Consider the following 26,921-nt stretch of genomic DNA (forward strand, 5'->3'; position numbering starts at 1 on the left):
TCTCTGTATAGCCCTGGCTGTCCTGGAACTCACTTTGTAGACCAGGCTGGCCTCGAACTCAGAAATCTGCCTGCCTCTGCCTCCCAAGTGCTTGGATTAAAGGCGTGCGCCACCACTGCCTGGCAACAACCTTCTTTTTATAAGTGAGTGATTATATTGTACGGTGCTAATCTTGATGCTGGTGATAATAGTAGTGCTTTAGTAGTAGTGATAGTGCTTTTTTTTTAAACTTTTAATTAATTTATTTTTATAACAGCCTTTGTTGTAAGAGACCATAGTCAAGACTTAGATAAAGATGTGATGATATAGTTATAGGAGATCCTGTCAAGGATTTTTGAGTTTATTCAAATTGTGATGAGAATCCACTCATAGCTTCTAAGCAGAGAAAGAACATTAACACTTGGACTTAATTTTGTATCATTTATTTTAATTTTTAAAGGCAGGCTTTCCTTGGCCTGGAACTTGCCATGTAGATGTTGAACTTGAACTCAGAGACCTTCCTGCTTCTTCCCTCCACTCTGGGATTAATGGTGTGGGTTGCCATACCTGGCTTTTTTAATTTTGAAAAAGATGCTTTCATTTCTGTTTAGAAAATGAATTTTATGTTGGCATATAATTGAACAGGTTAGCTAGACAAAAAGTATTTAGGTAATTCACATGTGGCTTGGAATCAAGTGATGGTGGTGAAATATATATTTTTAAGGAAAAGCTGACAGGATTTGCTGATGAAATGGAATGGAAGATAAATCAGAGGAATGAAGGATATTATAAAATTTTAACTTTGTGTGATTGGGAAAACAGTTTTTTGATGAAATGGAGACTCTGTTTTAAAATCTTTCACTTTTAAAAAAATTAAAATTTTATTTATTATTGTTCCAGGTGGCCCAGGCTGGGCTTGAACTCTTGGTTTTACTGTTACCCCTCCTAAATGTTAGGGTTACATGCATTCATCACCATTCCTGGGCTTAACCCTTTTATTGGAGGAAGGGTCTTTGAATGACATTGATAGTGAATTATTACTATAGATAATTTCCAACTGGTGTCATTTTGATTATATTACATTTATTATAGCTTTTTAAACTTGATATTATGCTGTAAAAAAGCTTCATTTTCTTTCAATTGTTGGTTCATTGTTTACGTTTTCCTTTTTTAGTGGGCTATAATAAATCTATCATTCCATATTTGACTAGTGGAAGCCTTTTCTAGCAGTTCTTGTCCTTTAAAAAAGGACTTTATTGATTAGTACATGTGTGTGCATGCATGTGAATGTTTGTTCATGTACATGCATGTATGTGTGTCCCCATGTAGGTATGTACCTTCTTTCACTGTGGGTTCTGGTGTTAAACCCACGTTCAGGCTTGTGCGGCAAATGCTCTTTTTACTTGCCGGGCCATCTCACTGGTCGGTCTCTTGTGTCTTTTTCACAAGTTCCATTAGTATTTACTCTTTGTGTGCTTTTCTAAGCTGTAAAATACAACTGTCTTATGTATTTGATTCTGTTTCTTTCTTGGTAAATGTTAAGAACCACAATTTCATACTAGCTCCATTCTCAGTCCTGTATAACAAGGCCATTTTTGATTCACCCCTTTCCTTGTCTTCAAGAGCCCAGGGGTTCTAGTTGGGGCATCTGTTGTGGGGAAGCAGAGCAGCATGGTATGTGTGGTAGTTTGAATATGCTTGGCCCAGGGAGTGGCACTTTTAGGAGGAGTGGCCTTGTTGGAATAGGTGTGGCCTTGTTGAAGGAAGTGTGTCACTGGGCACAGGCTTTAAGAGACCCTCCTCCTAGCCACATGGGAGCCAGTCTTCTGTTGGCCTCTAGGTGAACGTGTAGAACTGTCAGCTTCTCTTGCATTGCCTGCCTGAATGCTACCATGCTTCCTCCCTTATTGATAATGGACTGAACCTCTGAACCTGTAAGTCAGGTAAATTCCTTTCTAAGAGTTGCCTTGGTCACAGTGTTGGAAACCTTAACTAAGACAGTATGATAAATTTTTCTTAGTGTTACTTTCTTTGTTAGTTTTGTACTTTTGTATGCTGTATTTCCATTCATGTCTTCATATTTTAATTTTTTGACAGTTTTAGGTGTGCATTACTTATAAATCTAAACTGTCACATTTAACATGTTTTGTTTGCTTTTCTGATTGTTTGTATAGGTTGTTGTTAGTGCTTTTTTTGTTTTTTTTTGTTTTTTTGTTTTTTTTTTGAGACAGGGTTTCTCTGTATAGCTTTGGCTGTCCTGGAAGTTGGTTTTTTTAAATGTTAGTTTGTTTTTTTCTGGAGATAGGATTTTTTTGTGTTGCCTTGACTGTCCTGGAACTCCATCTGTAGACCAGGCTGGTCTTGAACTCAACAGAGTTCCACCTGGTTTTGCTTCCTGAGCACTGGAGATGTGTGCCACTGTCCAGCCTGTTTTATTTTTATTTTTTTGTTTCATTTTTTAATGCTTAGAAAAATTTCCTACTTATTATGTTTCTAGATTGAGCCAGTTACAGTCAGAACATACTTTCTGTGATCTTAGTTCTTTTAAGTATATTGAGTTTTATTTTAAGGTCCACATCCATCTTGGTGAATGTTATTCTGTGGGCACAGTATATGTTGGATAGAATGTCTTTTGTGTATCATGTCAGTTAACTGGATATAATCACATTTGGGTGTGTGCATGTGCACTTTCTTGCGTGTTGAGCCTACTTGTTTTTATTGGATATATCTCATATATTCATGGTATGAAATCCTTTAAACATTTTTAAAAAGATTTATTTCATGTACGAGAGATTTTTTTTTCCTGCATGTATGTATTATGTATGTATGTGTGTACGCATTATGTGTACCATATGTATGCCTGGTCCCTAGGGAGGTCAGAAGAAGGTGTCAGATCCTATGGATCTGGAGTTGTGGGTGATTATGAGCCACCATATGGCTGTTGGGTATGGAATCTGGGCCCTTTGCAAGAAAAGGAAATATTCTTCACCACTAGCCGTCTCAATAGCCCCTGTAGCAGTACTACTACTACTACAACAAATACTACTTCTTTTTTAATGTTATGGGTTAGATTTGCTAGTATTTTATTAAAATTAGTTTTTACTTTGTAGCCCTGGCTGGCCTGCCTTTGATTTTTAAAATTTGTCTCTTTACAAGTTAGAGCATGTTTTTAATTTGTTCTGGTAATCTTTGCCTTTAACTGGTTTTCATTCCATTTATATAAAATATAATTTACATAAGGCACATCTATCTACTATTTTCTGTTTTCTGTATGTCATATTTTCCCCCCATTTTCTCCATTATTACCTTTTGTGTATGTTTTGTAGTATGCTGTTTGAAGTTTTGTCTCCTTTACTCTATTTTAGATTTACTTTTTAGTGGTTCATCATGGGATTATAGTGAATATCTTTATAACTCAAAGCACTGTGGTTGGGTTGATACCAATATAATTACAGGAGTATACACACTTACATACTTGTATCTTTCTTCCTTTCTTACATTTATACAAATCATACATATTTTGTGCCAAGCAACAGTCATAATTATTCCTTTTTTTTGATCCACCTGCCTCTGTCTCCTGAGTGTTGGTATTAAAATGATACACCACCACTGCCCAGTGTTACACTTATTCTTTATGTTGTGTTTTTTTAAACAATGTATTATTTTCCTGTTGTTGTTTTCATAGAAGAAATTCATATGGCAGGAATACTTTATATTGTTAGAAAGGCCTGATTACAAAATGGCACCTAGGAGCTGAGTTTTAAGGAGAGTTGTGATAAGGGCTCATTGTGTCTAAGCTGTTTATAGAAACAGTATGTTTGTTGCTAATCACCTGCTTTTCTTCTTGAATATTGAGAGGTTAGTGTGTTAGGGAAGGGTACCTACATGCTCAGCTCCTAATAGTAAATATTCTGAAAAACTTATAGATTATTTCTAGTATGTATACACTTACACATATCCCTCATAGTGTTATTTATACCATTTGTGTGTGTGTGTGTGTGTGTGTGTGTGTGTGTTTGTGTGTGTGTGTGTGTGTGTGTGTTGTTGCCTCTTCTCTTCTAGTTCTTACTAATTAATGTGTTTGTCTTCTTACCTTTTAGGGCAATAAAGAATGTTGATGGGAGAACCATTTTCCTAATTTTCAAATTATTGAGCTGGTCGCCATAATGGGTAAGTTTAAGCCAAAAGCATTTTTTAAAAAAATTATACTCAAAGAATAGGATGAAGAATAAAATATTTATCTTATAACACTTCATACAGAAATTCATGGTACAGTAGATGTATGTCATGTGTAATATAGGTTTAGCTCACATTTTACTCGGTGGACTTTAGGCATTAGGGAGTGGTAGGATGCTTGAATAGTTAAGCTTCTGTGAGGCCCTGGGTTCAGTACAGGCACCCTCAAAGCTAACGCTACACAAAGTAGTTTTGAGTTGGAGTACTTTTTACATTGTTACAGTCTTGGAATGAGTGTTTAGCTGCAGGACCCAGTAGAAGTTCAGAGTAAGTGCTCAGGTGTTTGTGGTTTGTTTAGAAAGTAAGGTGGTAAGGAAAAAAACAGTCATCAGATTTTATAATTGAGTAAAGAGGCAAGCCATCAATGTGCAGAGACAGTTTCTTTCACAATATTTTGTGGCAGTGTAAGTCTAATTTAGAAGCAGTCTGCCCTATAGGTCAATCAATGTATACATCCATCACCTTTTCTTCTTCTTTGCCTCCTTTTCTCCTTAATATTGAGGGTTTTCTGTCTTGAGGCAGCAGTTAGACACTAGAAAGGAGCAGGCCAGCCTGACCCTAAAGTGAGAAAAGTGGACAGAATACCTAACTGTATGCTGTTTTTAAACTGAGATTGATCCTGATAACTCTGACATTTACTTGCCAAAATTTGTCTCACTTTTTAACCAATTGTATAAGAAAACACACACACACACACACACACACACACACACACACAGAGTGTAGGTGGTAGAGTTAAATGTCATTTAGATGAGTCTTGTTTTAGAAGGCTTAGCATATCCTCACTGCATGTAGTCAGAACCAAAGCTCCACATTCCTACTTTGAAACTTTTCTTCCATCTGTCTCTTGGTAGCCTCGTACATGGCATCTCATGACGCCCTCTGGAACCCAGCCTCTCCACTCTGAGCAGGCTTCTAATAGCTCCAGGCTGCAAACACCCTTGCTGCTCCTATTGGCTTCTCACCTTTCTTTTTTACATGTACTTCAGCTTATATAGTGAGTTGATTTTTACCATTGTAGATGGTTGTTCTTGCTGGGATTTGAACTCGGGACCTCTGGAAGAGTAGTCAGTACTCTTAACCCCTGAGCCATCTCTCCAGCCCCAAGGACTCTAACATTTTTAAAGATTGTCGTATCAAGTGATTTTACTCTATTTGAGATTAGTCTGAGTTTACTCAGGTTTAGACAATTTTTATCAACAATGCAGTCTGGTGTGGACATTTTTATGGCATACTATTTGTGATTACATTGTAACTGAATTAGTTACTGTTTGACTAAGCAACACTATGAAAAAATATTATTTTATACAGGATGCTTTTAAGAAGGTTAAATATTTTCTCTAAGGGCTGCAAAGATGGCTCAGGAGTTGAGTGCTTATATTGCTCTTGAAGAGGACTCAGGTTCAGTTTTCAGCATCACATCAGGCAGTTCATAGCCATCTGGATCTTCAGTTTAAGGTGATCCAAAACCTTCTGGCTTCCATGGTCACCTGCACACATGTGGCATACACAAACTCAGGCAGGTACTCACATATACACAAGTTGCGGGAAATATTAAAGTGAACCGGCACGTTTCTGTGCTAGTGACAAGGCAACCAGTGAGCTGCAGAGCACACGCTGAGCCACACACGCGGGGCCACAGGGCTCCTGCCTGGTGTGTCTCTCACTCCTCCATCCCTTTGCCCGCCAACTCTCTGGCCTTGTAGGGAGGGCCACAGGGCCTCCCCTACTAGCCATCTCTCTGGCAGCCCCCCACCCCTCACATTTATCTCCCTACCACGCAATGCCCCCCACACCTCACCACCTAATTACCCCGTTGAATCAAAACTCTTAATGCTTAATTAATCAATCAGATTTATGTAGCAGCAAAATCACAATTTACAAGATGCCAATACAATAATTTCAGAGCCAATTGATAATGATAAAAACTTTACCCCAAGTATTCTAACCTTGTGAAAATCTTAGCTACTTGTGGCTGTTTAAAACCACGCGGGATCTTTTCCTCCATGTTGACTACTGCTGCTGCTGCTCCTCCTCCTCTTCCTCCTCTTCTTCCTCCTCTTCCTCCTCCTCCTCTTCCTCCTCTTCTTCCTCCTCTTCTTCCTCCTCTTCCTCCTCCTCCTTTTCTTCTTCTTCTTCTTCTTCTTCTTCTTCTTCTTCTTCTTCTTCTTCTTCTTCTTCTTCTTCTTCTTCTTCTTCTTCTTCTTTCTCTTCCTCTTCTTCCTCTTCCTCTTCCTCCTCCTCCTCCACAGACCTCTCTGTCTCCCCAACTCCTAGCTCCGCCTCCCTTTTCCTGTCCAATCGCAGGCCTCCTACTGTCCTAATGTGATTGGACAGGGAAAATCCTGCGACATACACATAAATTTAAAAAATGATTATATTGTTTTTCTTTTGGGGCTCGTGAGATAGCTTTGCAGGTAAAGGTACTTGAAACCATGTCTGACAAACCTGAATTTGATTCTCTGGACTGTAGTGGGGGAAGGAAAGAACCAACTCCTATAGGCTCATAAACACTGTGGTGCATGCCCAGCCACACAGATAAGGAATAAATGTAATAACCTAACCTGGAATTTATTAATAAAAGCATTACAACTTTTACCTTAACTACTAGTATACAAATATTTTAACTTATAGATTATGTTGAATATTAAAAACCAATGAAGTATATATTTTAGCTATTTATATAGTCAGATGACTTTTGGGACAATTGAATTACCAGATTCTTTTTAATGGTTTCTTTTATAGAACATTTTTTGTTATTATTACTCCAGGAGATAAATTATTGCCCAAAATAATGGCTACATTTAAAAATATTTATTGTAAAGATCTTTGATTCTTTTATTTATCTGTGTTAATAATCATTAGTAGATTGATTTATTAGCAAACATCTATTGTCTCATAGTCCTAAAGATAGTTTGTGGTTGGCATTACATTGGGGTACATGTTTATGATTTTAAAGGAAATCTATTTGGAAGATACTAAAGTTTATGCTTTATAGTCCTCCCTGTAGTTTTCTGGGTTCTATTTCCTAAGGAATGAATTTTTCTTATATTTTTACTTTCAATTAATTTTTTTTGTGTGTAAGTGGGTGTTTTGCCTGCCTGTATGTCTATGCACTACATTTGTGTCTGGTGCCTGTAGTGTATAATAGAGGGTATGGGATTGCCTGGAACTGGAGTCACCATGTGGGTGCTAGGAACTGAACCCTGGTCCTCTGCAATAAGAGCCAGTGTTTGTAACTGTTGAGCTAGCTCTCCAGCTCCATATTGTTACTTTTAAATTGCTATTGGCCTTCTTGATAAATACTTTTATTTGTTTTTTTAATGATTTATTTATTTTATGTGCATTGATGTTTTGCCTGCATGTATATACATTTATGAGAGTATCTGACCTCCCGGAATTGGAGTCACAGACAGTTGTAAGCTGCTATGTGGTTGTTGGCAATTGAACCCAGCATCCTTTGGAAGATCAGCCTGTGTTCTCTAGAAGAACAGCAAGTGCTCTCAACTGCTGAGCCATCCCTTCAGCCTGATAAACACTCTTTTATGTTAGTAGTCTTGGGAAGAAGTTTGAGAGAAACCTTCCAAGTATTAGTAGGCCCTTGTCCATAGATGGAGCTTTTCGATTTTTCTTTCCGTAAGCTCCGGTAAGAGGACCACATCTCTAAAATGAAGTCTGTGGTTTGGATATAATCGGTAAAGGGAGGTCATGTTTACACAAGGGTTATTTTTTCCCTCATTTTAAAATTTTTTTTATTAAGGTCTTTGATATCTGGTTTGTGTTTTGTTTAGGAGCCATAGAAGAGAATTTGTTCTAGCAGGGCTTTTTTGACTCAGGGTGTTAAGTCACTGAATGAATCATAATGACTTTACCTCTCTTATAAATGGGGTTGGAGGGAGAGCTTAGCTGTGAGGAGCACATACTGCTCTTTCAGAGGACCTCAGCTCTATTCCCAGCACCCACATTAGATGACTCTCAGTCACCTTCCAGTTCTAGGGAATCTGACACCTCTGGCCTCCATGGGCACCTGCATGCATACACACACACACACACACAGAGTTAAAAATTATATAGAAAATAAGTAAAATAAAAACATTTAAAACAAAAATGGCCCATGTGTAGATGCAGAGCTTGAGTCTTAAGCAGTTTTGATGTTATTCTCAGAGGTGGTGTGTGTGTGTGTGTATGTACGTGTGTGTTTCTTGTAACACAATTAACATTTTGTTTGATAAAGAGATCTCTAAGAGTTCAAAGCCAGCCTGATGTACATAGTTCCAGGACCACACAGCTAAGATGTATTTCATCTATGAATGTGTGTCATATGTGTGTGGGTACCTGGGGAAACTAAGGAGGGTACAGGAGTCCCTGGGATTGAAGTCACAGATGGTTGTAAGTTGCTCCATGAGAGTGCTAGGAACCAAACTTGAGTCTTCTGAAAGAGCAGCAGGTACCATTAGCTGCTGAGCCAGCTCTCCAGTCTAACTAATTCATTTATTTACTACATTCCATTATAAATTCTGCTTGATGACTATGATAAATATATGTTGACATTAGAGTTCTTTTTAAAATGTATGTGTTTATGTCTTTTAAAAAAATACCCAGATGATCAGCAAGCTTTGAATTCAATCATGCAAGATTTGGCTGTCCTTCATAAGGCCAGTCGGCCAGCATTATCTTTACAAGAAACCAGAAAAGCAAAACCTTCGTCACCAAAAAAACAGGTATTTATTTCGGTAATACTTAAAAGATTTCATTTTTATTATTTTTAAACTATGTGACTGTTTCTGCGTGAGTTTGTGCATGAGATGGTAGGTGCCCACGGAAAGCTGCAGTACTGGAGCCTACTGGAGCCGGAGTTGCAGTTGCTTGTCTTGTGAGCCACCTGACATGGGCCTTGGGAACTGAACTTTGGTCCCCTGTAAAAGCAGTGTGTGTTCTTAACCACTGAGCACTCTTTCTAGTCCCAGCATCAGTAGTATTTTAATAAGTGTATTTTGTTCTATGAATTACTTTCATTTCATAGACTTTTTTTTTTTTTTAAAGATTTATTTATTTCTTTTATGTAAGTACACTGTAGCAGTCTTCAGACACTCCAGAAGAGGGCGTCAGATCTTGTTACGGATGGTTATGAGCCACCATGTGGTTGCTGGGATTTGAACTCCGGACCTTCAGAAGAGCAGTCGGGTGCTCTTACCCACTGAGCCATCTCACCAGCCCTCATAGACTTCTTTTATACTTTGAGTCAAATGTTGTGTTTATTAGTATATTATCTGATAAGTGCATTTTAAGTTTTGTATTTATATTTAATATATAATACAATATAAATGCTAGGTGTAAGTACAGTATTGGAAAAATAGTGGCAAGAAAAAAATGAATATACATTTTTTAAAAAATATATGGTAACTGCTTGCTAAAGTTACTATTTCATCCATTCTTTAGCACAGAAGATAAAGTTTCTTTTGTTTGTTATCCCTTGAAGTCTCTTTTGGATACTTATAACTGGAGTAATTTGATTCCTATTAACTAGACTAGCATGAGCTAAGAAGCATAGAATGTCAAAATACTAGAGTTCCCTCTTCCCATAGTTTCCGTTGTTCATGGTCTGTTTAGGTTAGAAAATAACAGATGGAATGCTCTAGACTCAAGCAGATCTAAGTTTTAAATTTCACGCCGTTTGAAGTAGCATAATGAAACCTTACATTGTCATGAATTATACCTCTGTGTTTCGTACCCATGCTGTGTACATAGAAGCTATTTAAGTTATGGAATTCACTACTGAAGTATGAGAGTAAAGTACCGACAATTTGAATATGCAGAAAAGAAGCTTTAAAGTACTTCATTTAAGAGAAGAGGTAAAAGTTTTAAACTTAACAAGGAAGACAAGCAAGCCAACAAGCATATATTCAGAGGTCTTGAAGCTCAGAGCAGAGGAAGGACTGTGGGAGAGCAGCATTCTCCATTTCCTTAGCTCAGGTTGTTCGTGCATGCGTGATGTTGGTGCTCATCCCTGTGTCAGAGCTGACAGTGTGATTCTCAGCCCAGCGTCTTGGCAGACGTGTGGTGATGGGAATTGCACCTTGAAAATGAAACCCCTTCTCTTCTGCTCCCTGTTAAATGAGTAGGCTAAGGAAAAGATGACTTAGAAATGTATCTGGCCTCTGCATGATTATGACTGATATCTTTATTTTATTATAGAATGATGTCCGAGTCAAATTTGAACATAGAGGAGAAAAAAGGTAAGCAAGGAAATATTACACATTAATTAAATCATATAATAAAATGTGTACTTCAGTTAAGCTATTCAGATTCGTTCAGGTTTGAAAGAAATTTTGTGGTTTTGAAATTGAAAATGAAATAGTCTTTGGTAATGGGTAACATGTATGTAGACTGGTGAGAAATAGAATATGTCAAAATGCATGCTAACCATTGGAAATACTGAATGTTTTTGCTTTGTAAAATTGGGAAGTAAGATCACTTCATAATACACACTTTAAAATTTTACTATTTACTTTTAATTTACTATCCTCGAAAGACTTCAATGCTGTGGTGTATATTTTGTTAATAGTGTTGTAGAAGTGAGTTGGAATTGTGGCTGCAGGTACTTATACAGCAGGAATGTAAGCTTAGCCTTCTGTGCCTGGTGTCCCCTGCTAGCTCTGCCTCAGGGTGACAGTGCAGCTGGTGAGGGCTGACAAGGAGACCTCCTAGGAGCACAGAAGATTGTGTTTTTGTCATTGGTGTTTCGTTGTATTAATGAAAGGCCTGTTAATCTTAAGGAATTAAAAATTTCTCACAAGTCCTATAACTTGAAGATGTGAGCATATTTCACTAGGTGCACTGAAAAAAAGAAAGGAAAAAGGGTACCCCTTACATACCAATATTCCTTATTTGGGGTCATTTTCTGGGTGTTTGCTAGCTTTTCCATTCCTTCAGTTCTGTACCTAGTATGTGATTTATAAAGTTAGCGTGGAAGTGGCTTCATAATCCCGTGTGGTATTCTCTAGACTTAGTGCGTGCTCGCTGGGCTGCCCAGGCCTTGGGAATAGAGGAAGCAAAAACCATGCTTTTCTTTCACTTCGATCCTCTATGATGTCTTAGAGATGCTTACATAACATATGTGCTAAGATTTTGAATTGCTAAGGGTCCAGAAATCAAAACTTGATTTCCACAGGATGAGGAACTTACTGTTCTTAACCGTTTCATTGCATTCTATTGCATACATGCACATAGTTAATTAGATTTAAACACTTTCCTAAGTAGCACTTTATATTGAGCTTTAATATTTATGTGATTGTGAATTTAACACTTGGAGCTTCTTCTTTTAAAAATTATAATTAGAATAAAACAAATTTTAATCTTAAATTTTGTATTGAAAATTTTTGTATTTGATCAAGTGTGTTATAATTTTTACTTAATTTATCTAACAAAATGGAATTGTTGTAAGTATAATGTTTCTGACAAACAAAATAACGTATTTAAAAATTACTTTTATGTAGGATCCTGCAGGTTACTAGACCAGTTAAACTAGAAGACCTGAGGTCTAAGTCTAAGATTGCCTTTGGGCAGTCTATGGATCTACACTATACCAACAATGAGGTAAACATACGCACAGTGCTTTGTTCTTTAGTAGTCCTTAATTTGGAAAATTAGTGTGTTCATGTAAGAGTTTGTGTTTTTATTTGGTGATTAGTAAAAGTGGTATGTTATAGGAGTGAGATGCACATTTAGATTTTCCTGTTAAGTGGGGTGCTACTGTGCACATAGCTAAGACTACATACAGTGGGAGGGAGTAGACCTCACCTCGCTGTTTCCTGCTTCCATTTTTCCTTTGGCTCTGTAGTCAGTGACCTACTTTCCCCGGGAGATGTAGACTGTGATATTAGTTAGACTGCTTTGGATTCTTATATCGATGTTGGGGTCAGGACGTGTGGCCCTGAGGACTCACTGTATTTTCAGGGAACCCATTTTAATCTTGAAAGTAGAATTGGATTAGATGGTAACTCAAGTTTCTTACTGTTAGTGGGATTTTAAAATTTTTAGTTAATTTTTTAATTTAATCTTCAGAAAATACTTTTTTACTGGCCTAATGTTAGTATTTATGAGTTGCAGCCTTTCATGGTGCAGGTGTCACAGGTTTGTAGAAGAAGCAGATAGCAGAGGAGTTGAAGATCTTTGAAGGAAATGCATAAAGTCTTGGGATCATGAATAAAAGTCAAAGCCAGGCACGGTGGTACATGCTGCCATCCCAGCACTGGGGAGCAGTGACAAAGGCAGGCGTAATGAGTCTCACGAAACCCACGGCTACACTGAGAGACCCTGTCTAAAAGAGAAAGTCAGTGAGTGTCCTCCTTATGTTACTAAGGAGAAGCTAGCAACTGAAACAGTATTCAAACTGAGACTTTGGTGTGAAAAGCCAGTCCTACAAAGAGTTTCAAGGGAAGAATGGAAGATGGAACAGCTTAAGAACAGTATTAATAGAAAGGATACCCGTGGGGATGGAGTGATAAGGGAAGTCAGAAAACCTTGATCTAAGAAAATACATGAACCCCCCGTGCAAATAAAATACTTGAGAATAGCACAGAGATGCAAATATTCTTTTGAACATTGAAGACATTTTAATTCATTACCATAAGCAGTGCAGCCTGATTGCTTACATACAAAATACTTTCTTCTGCTGGATGCAAAGACAGGTCATTGCTCTGGGAGGGAGCTCCAGGGGCTGCAACACCAACACCGGTGTCAGCCCCTTCTGCCCGCACCAGCTTACATACACAGCCCAGCAGAATCTGGCTAGGAATCCCAAGAAGGCAGGGGATATGTTTTCATAAGTACAAGTCTGTATTTTAAACAGTATCTTGAGTAGTGTGTACTGTACTACAGCAGTATCTTGATATTTTACATTTCAAGAAATTTGGAGTTTTAATTATGCATAAGCATATCTCTTACCCAGTCTTTTCTTAGTACTTTATCATATGTACATACTGGCCGGGTGTTCAGCTGCCAGCCTGCGTTCTCAGGGTTTTCTAGTGGTATGGACTCAGGTGAAGTACATGGACGATAGATGACTAACTGTTCTTAACGGACTTGTCATGGCCATCCTCCCTTCTTTCTTCATTTCCCACTCCCCTACCTAGAATTTTTTCCCATATAAATAACTTGACCTTGATTCATTATCTCTTAACGTAATTTTCAAGGAAACAAAGCTATCCTAACTTCCGTCTCCTTCATCTACCCCTTCTCCCCTTCCTCCTCCCTCCCAGGGTGTTTTATCAGCAATAGGAAATGGGACAAAGATGATGTGTACCAGCACAAAATGAGCTGCAAATAGAAACTGGAAATAAACTTCTAAGTACAGAGTAGACAAACATTAGCAGAGTATAAGACAGAATTCAAATAATCCTGCTTTGTACGCACAGTTAGCAGCTTTTCAGTTTTCTGTTTTTATTAAGTTATTATAGTTTTGGAGACAGAATCTTGCCATGTAAACTGGCCTGGCCCAGCGCTCACTGCATGACCTAGGATGGCCTTGAACTTTTGTCACTCTTTAGAAAAAAAGACATTGCTTTCATACAACACTATAGAGTGAGGTTACACCGTAGCAGGTCCTGGGCCAGGTGCACTTCCAGTGCTCACTTGTGTACGGAACAGCACTTGCTGAGGGCTGCTCTTCTCTGTGCTGTGTACTGAACAGCATTTGCTGAGGGCTGCTCACTCTGTGCTCTGCTGGAGCAGGTCCTCATCCCCAGGGGTCTGTGCTGCAGAGGACTCCCAGCCAAGGAGACTTTACATTTAGTAAGTGTGGCATATGTTCATTTGTTTTTACTCTGTTTCTGTTCCGGTGAAATGGTGCATACTTCTATATCATTGACAGTCTCCTTAAGCTGCAAGAATTTTTTTATTTAAAAAATAAAAGGTTTTGATTTTTATAAATTCATGTGAATCATATTTTTTTCATAGACCTCTTGGGTTGCTGTTGTTGTTTATAACATCTTAGCCATGAGAGAGAGGACTAATGAAAGTAGATTTCATATTGAGGATTTCCTGAGATGATTACTCACTTAGCATACTTGTTCTTGAGGGTAGTGGTCTAGACTACCAGGACAAGAGATGAATTCAGGTGAACTGTAGAGTGCAGATATGTGGCTGATGACACCTTCCCATGGCAGCTGTCACTGATACTCAAGGTTTGTTACATTGTAAACTCAACAGGCAGAATGTAAACCTGTGGTTACTACTCAAAAAAAGAATTAAGAATTTTATTTGTGCAGATGAAAAGTAGTGGCTTATTTTATATAATTTGTGTGTGTGCGCCTTTAAATGTTCTTAGGTATGAATATACTTACTTTACCTTAATTTAACAGTATTTACTCTACCTTAATTTGCCAGTGTTATAAAAATATCATAGAAAATTAATTTTTAGACATATTTACTAGAAGAATGTAATGATTAATAAGGCAAAAATGTTAATTCTTTATTAATCCTGAGATTTTAGTGGTGCCGAAAGAGAGCAAAATGCTAGAATAGGCTAGACATGTATAAGCTCCTTAGACTTTCACTGTAGTAATAAAATACAAGGTGAGCTTTCTAGTTCCCTAGTAATGGAGCTACTCACCGAAGCATCTGACTGCTGTGATGGCTACATGATTCTTGTCTCTTTTGTTCAGTTGGTAATTCCGTTAACTACCCAAGATGACTTGGACAAAGCTGTGGAACTGCTGGATCGCAGTATTCACATGAAGAGTCTCAAGATATTACTTGTAATAAATGGGAGTACACAGGTATGAATTGGAGTATATTTCTCACTGAAGACTATAAGATTGTAATCAGGATAATAGTTATCTTTTAATTTATAAAGTGTAAATTTACATATTTTATTGCTGTAGCTTAATATGTTTGTTCCTCAAAACTATATAGTTAGAATTACAAGTAATACATGTAAAACTAATAGAAACTAGCAATTTGAGAAGAATTATATTAGAATTGATGTCCATTTTGTATTTTTATTTTTTACCCTAATTTTGTGTAGACGAGGTGGCATGTGCACATGCCATAGGCACATGTGTAAAGATCAGTTTTTTCTCATTTTCACATGTTGGATTCAGGGTTTGAACTTGGGTCATCAGGGTTGACAGCAAGAACACTCACCTGAAGTGCTGTCTTACTGGTTTTGAAATGTCTATCTTCTCCCCATTTCAACCAACTTCCTGCCTCCCTCCCTTTCTTCTTATTCTTGGGCTCAAGTCATCTTCCTGCTCTCATCTTCTAAGTAGCTGGGGTGGTAGGTTTGTGCCATTCTTCTGGGAGATTAAAATTTGTAAGAGTAGATTTTAAAAGGCCCAGTAAGAATAGAGAGTAGCTAGCTGTATTATAGTAAGAGGATGGATGGTTCTGCTGAGAGCCTCAAGTGGGAAGGATAGCATCAATTGCCCTTTTCTCTTCTAGGCTACTAACTTAGAGCCATCACCGTCACCAGAAGATTTGAATCATACGCCACTTGGTGCGGAGAGGAAAAAGCGGCTGTCCGTAGCAGGTGAGAAAGGCGGGTCTGAGTACGAAACCAGTGACCCTTCTCTTCTTTCACTGTGTGGTGACATGAAATAGATCCCTGAAACTAGCACCCTGTCTCGGTAGTCTCTGCAGTTACATGCTTTAGCCACTTGGTCTTATCTGATGTTCCTGAGAAATTAATTTTACATATTGTAGGACTAGCAATAACCAATTTAAAGTTTTTCTTTCTACACAGAATACTTCAGTATTCAAAAATTCAAGTACAATCTTGAAGAGGTTTTAGTCATTTTAATAGAGGGAGGATGTAACTGTAGGACATAGAAATGAGTGAGCTAGATGCTTCTGTGTGATACGAGTAGAGGGAGAGTAACTCTAGGACATTAATGTGAGTAGACTGACTCGTGTTCTACGTTCCTGGAGTCTTAGGTGTTTCCAGGATGTACTGTCAATATGAAAATGGCTAAGAATATATAGACTGTGTTTTACTATTGTCTCTCAGTATCCTGTTGTATTTATCATCAGTAATGCATTCCATATCCCTAAGCTTCTGATAAAAGGAAATAAAGATTCTGTGGACTATATATTGTGAAGTGGCCTTCCTGAGCCTGTGCTCGGCATGTCCTGAATCTGCCATGCTTGTTGCCGTAAAAACATTGACAAGGAGCTGGAGAGATGTGGTTAAGAGTGTTTTCTTTTTGCAGAGGACCAAAGTTTGATTCTTAGAACCAGTGTCAGGTGACTCATAGCTACCTGTGACTCTTGGTCTAGGGGATCCAACATTATTTTTTGGCCTCTTCTGGCACTCATATGCACATGACCACGCATGTGTGTAGACTCACACATGCACAGAAATAAAAGTTATAAAGTAAATTCTTCAAGTATCATTAAAAATACCAAAAAAAAAAAAAAGACAAAATAAAAATTTCATTGCTTAAAGAACAGTTGGTACAATTATTTTTAACAGATAGGGTAAAGGATATAGTCATTCCAGCATGAGTTCTTGTACTGAGGCATACATTTGAAAGGGGAAGTTGGAGAGGAGAGACAGATAATTAGGGAGGAGAAAACAAGAGCAGGACAGAGTAAGACACTTGGAGAATTAGCGATGACAATAAATGAAAAGATTCAGTTAGCATGTGAGTAACTAGAGCAGTTGTTTTTCTTTTATTTTCTAGAAGCAGCTGCTTTTTAAAAATTTATTTATTCACTTTACACCCCAGTTGTAGCCACCCCTCCTCCCTGTCCTATCCTCCCAACAGAGCCTCCTATGGGTACCAGCCTGCCCTGGCACATAAAGTTGCAGCAGCAGAACTAAGCACATCCTCTCCCACTGCGGCCAGACAAGGCAGCCCCGCCAGGGGAAGGGGGTTCAGAGACAGGAGCAGAGTCAGAGGTCCACAGGAAGACCTAGCTGCATGTCGGCCTCAAGTGTATAGGGGCCTAGAAGAAGTTGTTTTATGACCACTTTTTTTAGGTGTTTTGTCTCACGTGAGTCTGTTTCAGAAAACTAGAGAAGTGACCCACAAAGATGATACACAAATAGAGCTTACTCTTTTTGTCCTTACTCTGATATATTTGGGATTACTAAAAAGCAAAACCAAAACCAAAACAATACCACCACCACCACTACCAAAAACTGAGAGAATGTTTGAGTTATGGGAATCAAACTGGCACTGTTACTCTCGGTATGTGACCAGTAACTTGCCCTTGCCTTTAGACTGGGCTGAGAGCCATAACCAGCACACTGTAGACAGAGCTCTTTTCCAGCTGAGGCACAGCTGCTAGCCTTCTTTGTGGAAGGAAAACAGCCACTACATTTCAGTTGTTAGACAGGGAAGCTTCCGTGCACTGCTTAAATTGCCCTTTGATCACCTCAATACTAACCCACTACTAAGTACTCTTGGTGTTTGACTTTGGTGCCAGGATAAGGAAAAAACTGAAAATCGTGCAGAACTACTATGAGTGTGTTAACATGCCCATTAAATGAATATGAAGAAATATGAGTTATCAAATAATTGGATGGAGAAACTTTTATAGCTTCTCAGTCTTCTCTTTCTCAGTCTCCTTTTAGTTGCATGTATAATTTAAAAAATTGCTCTATAATTAAAAAAAGTATGCAGAAAGATGAAAATATCAGGGATTCAGTACTGACTATAGCTGTAGGTGTTACAAAGCCTACATGAGCTCCACTTAAAGCTTAGCACGCACCCCTTTGCAGACAACAGATGGGTATTGTCTTGCTCCGTCTCCCTACTTAACAGGTGACCCCTTTACATATGCTTCTTTCTTTTCTTTTCTTTTTTTTATTTAAACTTAAATAGAAGAACATTTATATGTTTGTTTGCTTTTAAAAATACTGCAAGGAAAGCCAACAACTTGGTTAATAAACTTTGTGAACCAGGTAATTAAATAACTGCCAGGCTCCCCTCTACTTTTTCTTAAACTATGAGGATTCTAGGGGCTTACTATATAGTATATACTATATAGTATATCTTACTATATAGGACTAGCTATTCTGAGACTATCTATATAGACCAGGCTGGATTTGAACTTAGAGATTTGCCAACCTTTGCCTCCTGAGTGCTGGCATTAAAGATGTATGCTACTACACCTGGAAAATTATGAAGAGATTTAAGTAAAAAGAATATAGCTTACTACAAAAACCTAGTTTTAAGTAATAAAAAATAAAATCCAGGATACTAAATGAAAAATACTAAATACAAAGTCTGCTGAATAACGAAAAAGCACTCTTACTTCAGGTGTCTAAAGAGTAAAAGACAGTTAATGGGAAGAATACCATGGAGCTCAATGTACATAGCATGTTTATAGTGAATGACTTTACCAAGAAGTGATGTAGTACTGTGTTCTTTGATGTGAGAACACACCAGTTGCCAGGCACTAAGATGGTAACCTGCTCTGGGATTTAAACCATGCCCTGATTGCAGAGCCCTTATTCCTTTCCTATATGGAGACACTAGTCATAGATTATGTTAAATATAAGCAGATATAAATTGTCTTTGGAAATTCCAAAGCTGTGGCATAAGATTCTATAGTGTGTCATCAGCCCATGGTTGTCAACAGTCAGAAAAACTTGAGTATGAATTAGCATATTCTACTGAGGTTATGTAGAGTGTGAATTTAGAAAGGTTTTAAAAAGATCTGAATCTGAACATTCTGATTAACTTTTGTAAATACTGGATTCTATTTGCTGAAGTTATTTTTTTAATGTAGTTAGAAATGAGACCTAATTAATTGAAACAAAAATGAATTTCCTTGCTGACAAGGATAAAACTTTATAATTTTTTCTTTTGAGGTCCCCCTAATAGGGATAGAAGTTCCCCTCCTCCAGGGTACATTCCAGACGAACTACACCAGATTGCCCGGAATGGGTCCTTCACCAGCATCAACAGTGAAGGAGAGTTCATTCCAGAGAGCATGGACCAAGTAAGCCAGACTGGGTGCTGGTTTTCACTGTATGTTAAGATACACTGGTCAGGTGACCAATGTGATTTGGCAGACACCAAGGATGGTGTGTGTGTGTGTGTGTGTGTGTGTGTGTGTGTGTGTATACATTTTCTCTAATCAATGTATCTTAAGTCAAAAAGTTATTATAAACTGCCCATTAATTTATATATAGCTTTTTGTATTGGTGTATCAAAAGTACTAGAACAAGCTGGGCTTTTTTGTACTTTGTCTTTAATGCATTTGGCTTATAATCTTAAATTAACTAACATTCAGATTACTTAACAATTTATTTATTTATTTATTTAAGTTTTTTTGAGTAAGAGTTTCTCTGTGTAGCCCTGACTGTCCAGGAACTCACTCTGTAGATCAGGTTGGCCTTGAAGTCTAGAGTGCTGGTATTGAAGGCATACACCACCACTGCTGGCTTAATAAATACTTTAAAGATAGGGTAAAATGATAGCTACTTTATGAAGTGCGGTCTGTGAACTGTCTGTAGTATGTAAAGGTGCTTCTGCTTTGTAGTACTCAGGTGTTTTTGTGGGGTCGCTGTTAGGTCCTTGCATTGTCTCAGTGCCCACAGCACTGTGGCACTTCATGTCTCCTAGTGTAGCATGGTCACTCGATGGTTTGTCTCCACTGAGTAGGCCATTGCTCAGCTTTCAGTAAGCAAAACTACTTTAACTTCAATTATTTGACTAGAAAAGTATATTTTTCTCAAATAAGATTTCTGTAATCCCAGCTTGTTTATATAAGATGTTTAGAAATGAGTAATTCTGGACAGTAGCTGTTATCAGTTACTGTTCCTTTTGAAGAATCTAAAATAATTATAAAATTGTGGGAAAGTCGTATACATTTCTTGATACACTAGAAACCATTGCATTATATACTTTAAATGTATGAAGTTTATGTTACATCATGCCTCAAACAGTTTGTTTTTGTTTTTGTTTTATACATAGGACAACATTTAATTGGGGCTGGCTCACAGGTTCAGAGGTTCAGTCTAGTATCATCAAGGCAGGAGCATGGCAGCCTCCAGGAAGGCATGGTGTAGGAGGAGCTGAGAGTTTTGGTTACTGTCAGGCTGAGTCATGGTGGACTCTTTGTTTTCCTAGATGCTGGATCCATTGTCTTTAAGCAGCCCTGAAAATTCTGGCTCAGGAAGCTGTCCATCACTTGATAGTCCTTTGGATGGGTAATAATGATTATAGTTCTACTTTTTAGTACATATTGATAAAAATGCATTCACATAGAATATGGAGTTATCAATAATTCTTTTCTACATTCTGAAGAGTGTCATTCAATGATATTGTCTACACTGACAGCAAGTAAAATTTTCTATACTGTGAATAAATCTTTTAACTTCATGGGTTCAATGTCTTTATTAGTTGTTGCATTATGTTTTTTTCCTACTGTTTCTGCTTGTCTGAAAAGTGTTTGAAGCAAGTGCAAACAGATATGATTACATATGATTGCTTTATGTCAGCTCTTGAAACTTTTATAAAACTTCTCATGATTGGTTTTGGCAGTTTCATTTTTTAAAAAATTGTTTATTCTGTGTGCCTAATCTGCATTTGTCAGGGTGCCCTCTACTGTTCTCAGAAGGACACTGCTGTCTTGCTGTCTTCTGTAGCACAGAATTAGTATTAAATGCTTTACTTGTTTGTCTCCTCTGGGATTCTTTATGAAAATAGAAACACCTTAGGAGATTCACATACATTTTCCTCTTATCCATACCTCTCTGTCAGTGCCTTGGAAAATCTACTCTGCCCTACCTCTAAAAAAAAAAAATAAAAGTGAAAATTTTTAGTGAACTCTCCTGAATATTTGTCATTAATGTTTGATAAGTTAAGATTATATGTCTTTAGTGTTGATTCAGAAACAGTTTCAGGAAAAAAATGATTTTCCAACATTGAACCAATGTGCAGGTGCTTCACTCTTCCATGCTTCCACATATATCATTCTTACCACTGCACTTAATTTAAAAGCTAGGTTTTTGTCTGTATGTACCAAATGAGTGTTTCAAAAGAGGTTTTTCTTTTTAAAAAATTATGTTAGTATTTAAGTGAATTCTTTTACACACACACACACACAAACACGAACACACGTAGAAATACAGATATTACTTAAATTTTTTTTTGTTTTATTGCATACCCTCCTTCAATTTAATTTTATATTTTCTATTTATAGAGAAAGCTATCCAAAATCGCGGATGCCTAGGGCGCAGAGCTACCCAGATAATCATCAGGAGTTTTCAGGTTAGACTATAAAGTCTACGTGCTTGGATGTTCATGTCAGGGTTTGGCTAGGAGGGGAAATTTTTTGAAAAAATTAAAAATGATAATATGCTTTTTATTATTAAAAATATTTGACTTTTGATGATAGTATTTTTATGACTTAACAGACTATGATAACCCCATTTTTGAGAAATTTGGAAAAGGAGGGACGTATCCAAGAAGGTACCATGTGTCCTACCATCACCAGGAGTATAATGACGGTAAGTGTCGAACTTACAGTCAGACTGTAGGAGCAGACATTACAAGGTGAGCATACATCTGAAAAAGCCTCATACTTATGATAACCAAATAATTTGATTTTCAGTCACTTAATTTTCTGGTTTAAAAGAAAAAGGAGATAAGCTTTTGCCAGGAGTGGTAAGTAGTACACATCTTTAGTCTCAGCGCTCAGGAGGCAGAGGCAGGTGGATCTCTGTGAGTTCAGGGCCAGCCTGGTCTGCATTGTACCTTAGCACTCAGGAGGCAGTCAGGTGGGTCTGTGAGTTCAGGGCCAGCCGGTCTGCATTGTACCAGGACAGCTAGCTGTAAGGTTTCAAATCAAACAAACAAACAAAAATAGGACAAGAGACCGTTTTTCCTGGTAACTGACTGGTAACTGTTAAAGTGTGTGCTGCTTAAGCATAGGAACCTGAATTCAGATCCTCAGAACCCATATAAAGGCTGGGCACAGCGGTGTGCACCCTTTACCTGAGTTTGGAGGAGAGGGTGTGGAGTAAGTAGGCCCCTGAAGCTTGGCTAGTATAGCTGAATCAGTGAGCCTCAGGGTCAGTGAGAGACCCAAAGTCTGTATGCCAAAAAAATAAACGTGGCCCATGCCTTTACCTAGCACTTGAGAGGCCACCCTGGTCTACATTGTGGGTTCCAGGCCAATCAGAATTACAGAATTGCATAGTTATACCCTGTCTTAAATACATGAAATTAATAAATTACATGATTATGCCATAGATAGATAGATAGATAGATAGATAGATAGATAGATAGATAGATAGATAGATAATAAAGGTGACAGTGATTGAAGAAGATACCCAATGTTGACCTGGATCTCCGTATGCATGTACATGTACCAGACATATCTTAGTCAGTGTTCTATTGCTGTGAAGAGACACCACGATCATGGTAACTCTCTTAAAGGAAACACTTTGGGGCTGACTTAAAGTTTCAGAGGTTCAGTTCATTATGGCTGTGGTGGAAGCCTGGCAGACATGGTGCTGGAGAGATAGCTGAGAATTCTGCATTTGGATCAGAGGGCAGCAGGAAAGGGAGACACCGGGCCTGGCTTGGACATTTGAAACCTCAAAGCCCACCCCCAGTGACACACTGCCTCCCACAAAGCCACACCTCCTCATACTTCCCAAATAGCGCATCAACTGGGGTCCAAGCCTTCAAATCTATAATAAGCCTAGTGGGGCCATTCCTATTCAACCCACCACAGTATGTGGATCACATTTTCATGATCCATATCTTGTTGGATATCTAGACTGTTTCCATTTCTTCGCTGTTGTGGATGAATGTAGATGTGCCAGTGTCTTAGTTTATTCTCTGCTACTATGATAAACATCATGACCAAAACCAACTTGGGGATAAAGGGGTTTATTTTGCCTACCAGGTTATAGTCCATCATGAAAAGAAGTCAAGGTAGGAACTGAAGCAGAGGCCATGGGAAAATGCTGCTTACTGGCTTGCTCTCATGGCCTGCTCAGACAGCTTTCACACACAACTCAGGGTCATTTCTCCAGGGGTCACCCCACCCACAGTGAGCTGGACCCTCCCACATCTGTCATTAATCCAGAAAGTGTCCCACAGACTTTCTTAAAAGCCCGTCTGGTGAAGGTAGTTCCTCAGTTGAGATTTCCTCTTCCCTGATGGCTTTTGCTTGTGTCAAGTTGACAAGACAAGAACAACCAGAACAGAGAGTACCTCTCTGCTACCAGTAACTTTCTAATTTGTTTTTGTGTTTATTTTAAAGCCATTATTGGAAATGAAAATGTTTTTTTCTGTGAAAGTGAAGGGTTTTTTCATGTGCACGTGAGTATATGTGCACTTTCCATAACAGAGTACTTGAATTTATATCCACTACCACCTTCACACACTTAATCATTGTTATTTCAGCCTATATTTGCAGGACAGAGTCTTAGTTCCCATACTATAGATGCTTAAGTATCTTTAAAGTGTAGTACATGGGGAATAAGTTAATTATGGTTTCACTTTGTAGGTCGGAAGACTTTTCCAAGAGCTAGAAGGACCCAGGGCACCAGTTTCCGGTCTCCTGTGAGTTTCAGTCCTACTGATCACTCCTTAAGCACCAGTAGTGGAAGCAGTATCTTTACCCCGGAGTATGACGACAGTCGAATAAGAAGACGGGGGAGTGACATAGACAATCCTACTTTGACTGTCACAGACATCAGCCCACCCAGCCGTTGTAAGTAATAGAAATGTGTAGCAGAAACACTGCATAGTTTTGTGTTAACAGGAGTAGATGGCAAGTCAGAACTCGGGGAAAAATGACTCTCTTCATAAGAGGTAGTGGTATGTTTTTAAAGGTGGCTATGCTATCAGATGTGTGTATTACTGCTAACTAGCTTAGCAAATTGCTCTTCACTTTTTTTTTTTTTTTTTAGGAAAATTGTTACTAATTGTTCTCACCCATTCTAGTCTACATGTCTAGACTAGATGTTAAGCACTGAGACTTTGTATGCGATTTGTAAGAGCCTAATGAAGAGATTGGTTTGTGGAGAAAAAAGTTACAGTATAGCATTTAATCTAGATCATAAATATGCTTAGAGATTTACTAGATGCCTGTGTTCATTACTGATTCAGTATCTTACCAAAACAACTTAAGGGAAAGGTTTATTTTGGTGCAAGGTTTTAGTCTATGGTCCTTGGCTCATTGATGCTTGGTCTGTGCTGAGGCAGAGTACCATTGTGGTGCAAGCACTGGTAGAGGAGACACAGTAGGACGTAGAGAGGACATACGAACCTCATAGGGGATGACAAGCAGGACTAGACATGTGGAACTTGGATGGTTTACACTTAGGCTCAGGGTTAGGTTTAGACTTAGGCTTAGGGAGGTGAGATATAACCTTCAGAGGCACCCTCCTGACCAGTGATAAACCTCCTCTACCAAGGCTCCACCTACTCAAGTTTCCATAACTTTCCAAAATAGTTCCATCAGCACTGAGTTGCCATCTCTATAGTCCCATTCTTATTTTTGAGTATATCAGTTTGTATGTGCATGTGTCTGTCTGTACGTCTGTACGTGCATATGTGTGTGTGTGTGTGTATGTGTGTGTGTGTGTGTGTGTGTGTGTATTTTTATGTGTGTGAATTTGTGGTGTGGAGGAGTTAGTGTTACACCTGTAACACTTGTTAAGAATATACATTAGCTTGTTTCTTGTTGCTGTGACAAAATACTTGACCAGACCAACTTAAGAGTTTGTTTTGACTGACGAGCGTTGGGGATAGAGTCCATTGTAGAAGGAAAAGCATGGTAGTGGAGCATGGAGAGGCTGCTCACATTTAGTCTGCAGTCAGGAAGCTTGATGGTCCTGGTTCATTTTGTTCTTTTATCCTTTTTGGGATTCCCAGCCCAAGGGAGAATGACCCAACATTCAGGTTGGGTCTTTCCTTTTCAGTTAATCCTTTCTGGAAACATCTCACTTTCCTGATGTGAGGCGATCTTATTGAAGTAGTGGAAATAGGACATCATGGTGAATGAAATCAGCATAGCCCTGGCTGTCCTGATCACTCTGTAGACCAGGCTGGCCTCGAACTCAGAAATCTGCCTGTCTCTGCCTTCCAAGTGCTGAGATTAAAGGCATGCACCACCATGCCTGGCTAGGATTTGAACTTTATCCCCAGCATCTTCATCACTGGCCTGAAGATAGATATTGTAACAAATATTCCATAGTCTAAAGCCTTGTTTTGGTTACTACCTTGCATTTACTTTGTTCTTGACTTCTGTCTTTAATGAGATTGACAATAAGGAGGGAAGGGTCTGGAGCAGTGGCTCAGCAGTTAAGAACACTGGCTACTTTCCCAGAGGATCTGGGCTCAGTTCCCAGCTCACAACTGACTGTCACTCCAGTTCCAGAGGATCCAGGGCCTTCTTCTGGGCTCCGAGTACAGTAGGCAAACATAAGGTGCATATATCTATATATCTATATCTAAATGTGTATATATATATATATATATATATATATATATATATATATATATACACACACACACACACACACACACACACACACACACACACACATACATACAGGCAAAACACCTGTACACATAAACAAAGAAGGAAAGAAAATCTTTTATATGTGTTTTGTTCATACCTTCAGTTTATTTAGAGTCAAGATTCAGTTAGGTATAATAGTCTTGCTTGAAGAACTGAATTTACCCTTTCTTTTGGTAATACAAGTCTATTGGCAATGCATTCATTTAATATTTATTTGTTTGAAAGGTATTTTTCCCTTCATTTTCTGAAAGATATTTTTCTGCATATAAATTTTCTAAAGAAATAGAGTATAAAAACCAGTGCTTTCAAATTATCCCTCGTCTTCTGGCCCATATATTTTTCAAGGAGGATTTCACTTTCAGTCTTTGTCTTCTTCAGCAAATAGTATTTTCTTTCCTCTCTGGCTGCTTCTCAGACCTCCTGTTGGTCCTGTGCTCTGTGCTGCTACTCCACCCCTGTGCCCTCATATTGTTCTCTCTCATGCTCTCCTTTGAGAAATCCCTCTTTTGTGAGGCAGAATCTTGACATGTATTCTAGACTGGCCTCAAATCCCATGGGTATTGGAAGGTGACCAAGATGGCCTTGAGCTGTTGATCTTCATGTGTTCACCTCCCAAGTGCTGGGACTTGAGGGTTTACCTGTTTATGATCTTATTGAGGGGACATATTCATTCCAACAGTTTCATTTGACTGTATATCCGGTCTTTCATGTTGTCTACCATCCAGATCTTTAATATGTTGACCCCTTTTAAAATAAGAGAGAATCCTTTGGAGCTGGAGTTACAGGTGATGGTGAGCCATCTAATGTGAGTCCTCTGCAAGAGCAGCAAGCACTCTGATTTGCTGAACCACCTCTTCGCCACCATATGTTTTGTGTTTTTACTTTAATTTTAAGTTGCTTTTGTGTATGGCTGTAGAGATTAAACCCAGTGAAAGCCAGGCAGTGGTGGCACATGCCTTTATTCCTAGCCCTTGGGAAGCAGAGGCTGATAGATCTCGGAGTTTGAGGCTTACCTGGTCTACAGAGTGAGTTCCAGGATAGCCAGGGTTTGCACAGAGAAACTCTGTCTGAAGAAAATCAACAAACCAACCAGCCAACCAACCAACCAACCAAATGCTCAGAAAACCATGTTTTGTGCACCATTCTACTAAGCCATATCCTCTGTCTATTGAAAATTATTTTAAATTTCCTGACTCATCTTGAGT

At 38.4% G+C, this 26,921-nt stretch overlaps 1 protein-coding gene across 2 annotated transcripts in view; it reads left to right on the forward strand.

Annotated features, from left to right (window-relative positions):
• Map3k2 (mitogen-activated protein kinase kinase kinase 2) overlaps positions 1-26,921 on the forward strand; it is a 73,021-nt gene that overhangs the window by 25,965 nt on the left and 20,135 nt on the right. For both annotated transcript variants that reach the window (XM_029546823.1, XM_021214537.2), the window contains exons 2-12: positions 4,080-4,149; positions 8,818-8,936; positions 10,411-10,451; positions 11,712-11,811; positions 14,880-14,993; positions 15,658-15,745; positions 19,037-19,167; positions 20,301-20,380; positions 21,376-21,443; positions 21,590-21,682; positions 23,695-23,901. In XM_029546823.1, coding sequence (XP_029402683.1) covers positions 4,146-4,149; positions 8,818-8,936; positions 10,411-10,451; positions 11,712-11,811; positions 14,880-14,993; positions 15,658-15,745; positions 19,037-19,167; positions 20,301-20,380; positions 21,376-21,443; positions 21,590-21,682; positions 23,695-23,901 — 1,045 coding nt within the window. In that variant the 5' untranslated portion in view covers positions 4,080-4,145. The remainder of the gene's footprint in view (positions 1-4,079; positions 4,150-8,817; positions 8,937-10,410; positions 10,452-11,711; positions 11,812-14,879; positions 14,994-15,657; positions 15,746-19,036; positions 19,168-20,300; positions 20,381-21,375; positions 21,444-21,589; positions 21,683-23,694; positions 23,902-26,921) is intronic.

The sequence above is a fragment of the Mus pahari genome, chromosome 15 (genome assembly GCF_900095145.1).
Source record: "Mus pahari chromosome 15, PAHARI_EIJ_v1.1, whole genome shotgun sequence".
Taxonomy (NCBI): Eukaryota; Metazoa; Chordata; class Mammalia; order Rodentia; family Muridae; genus Mus; species Mus pahari.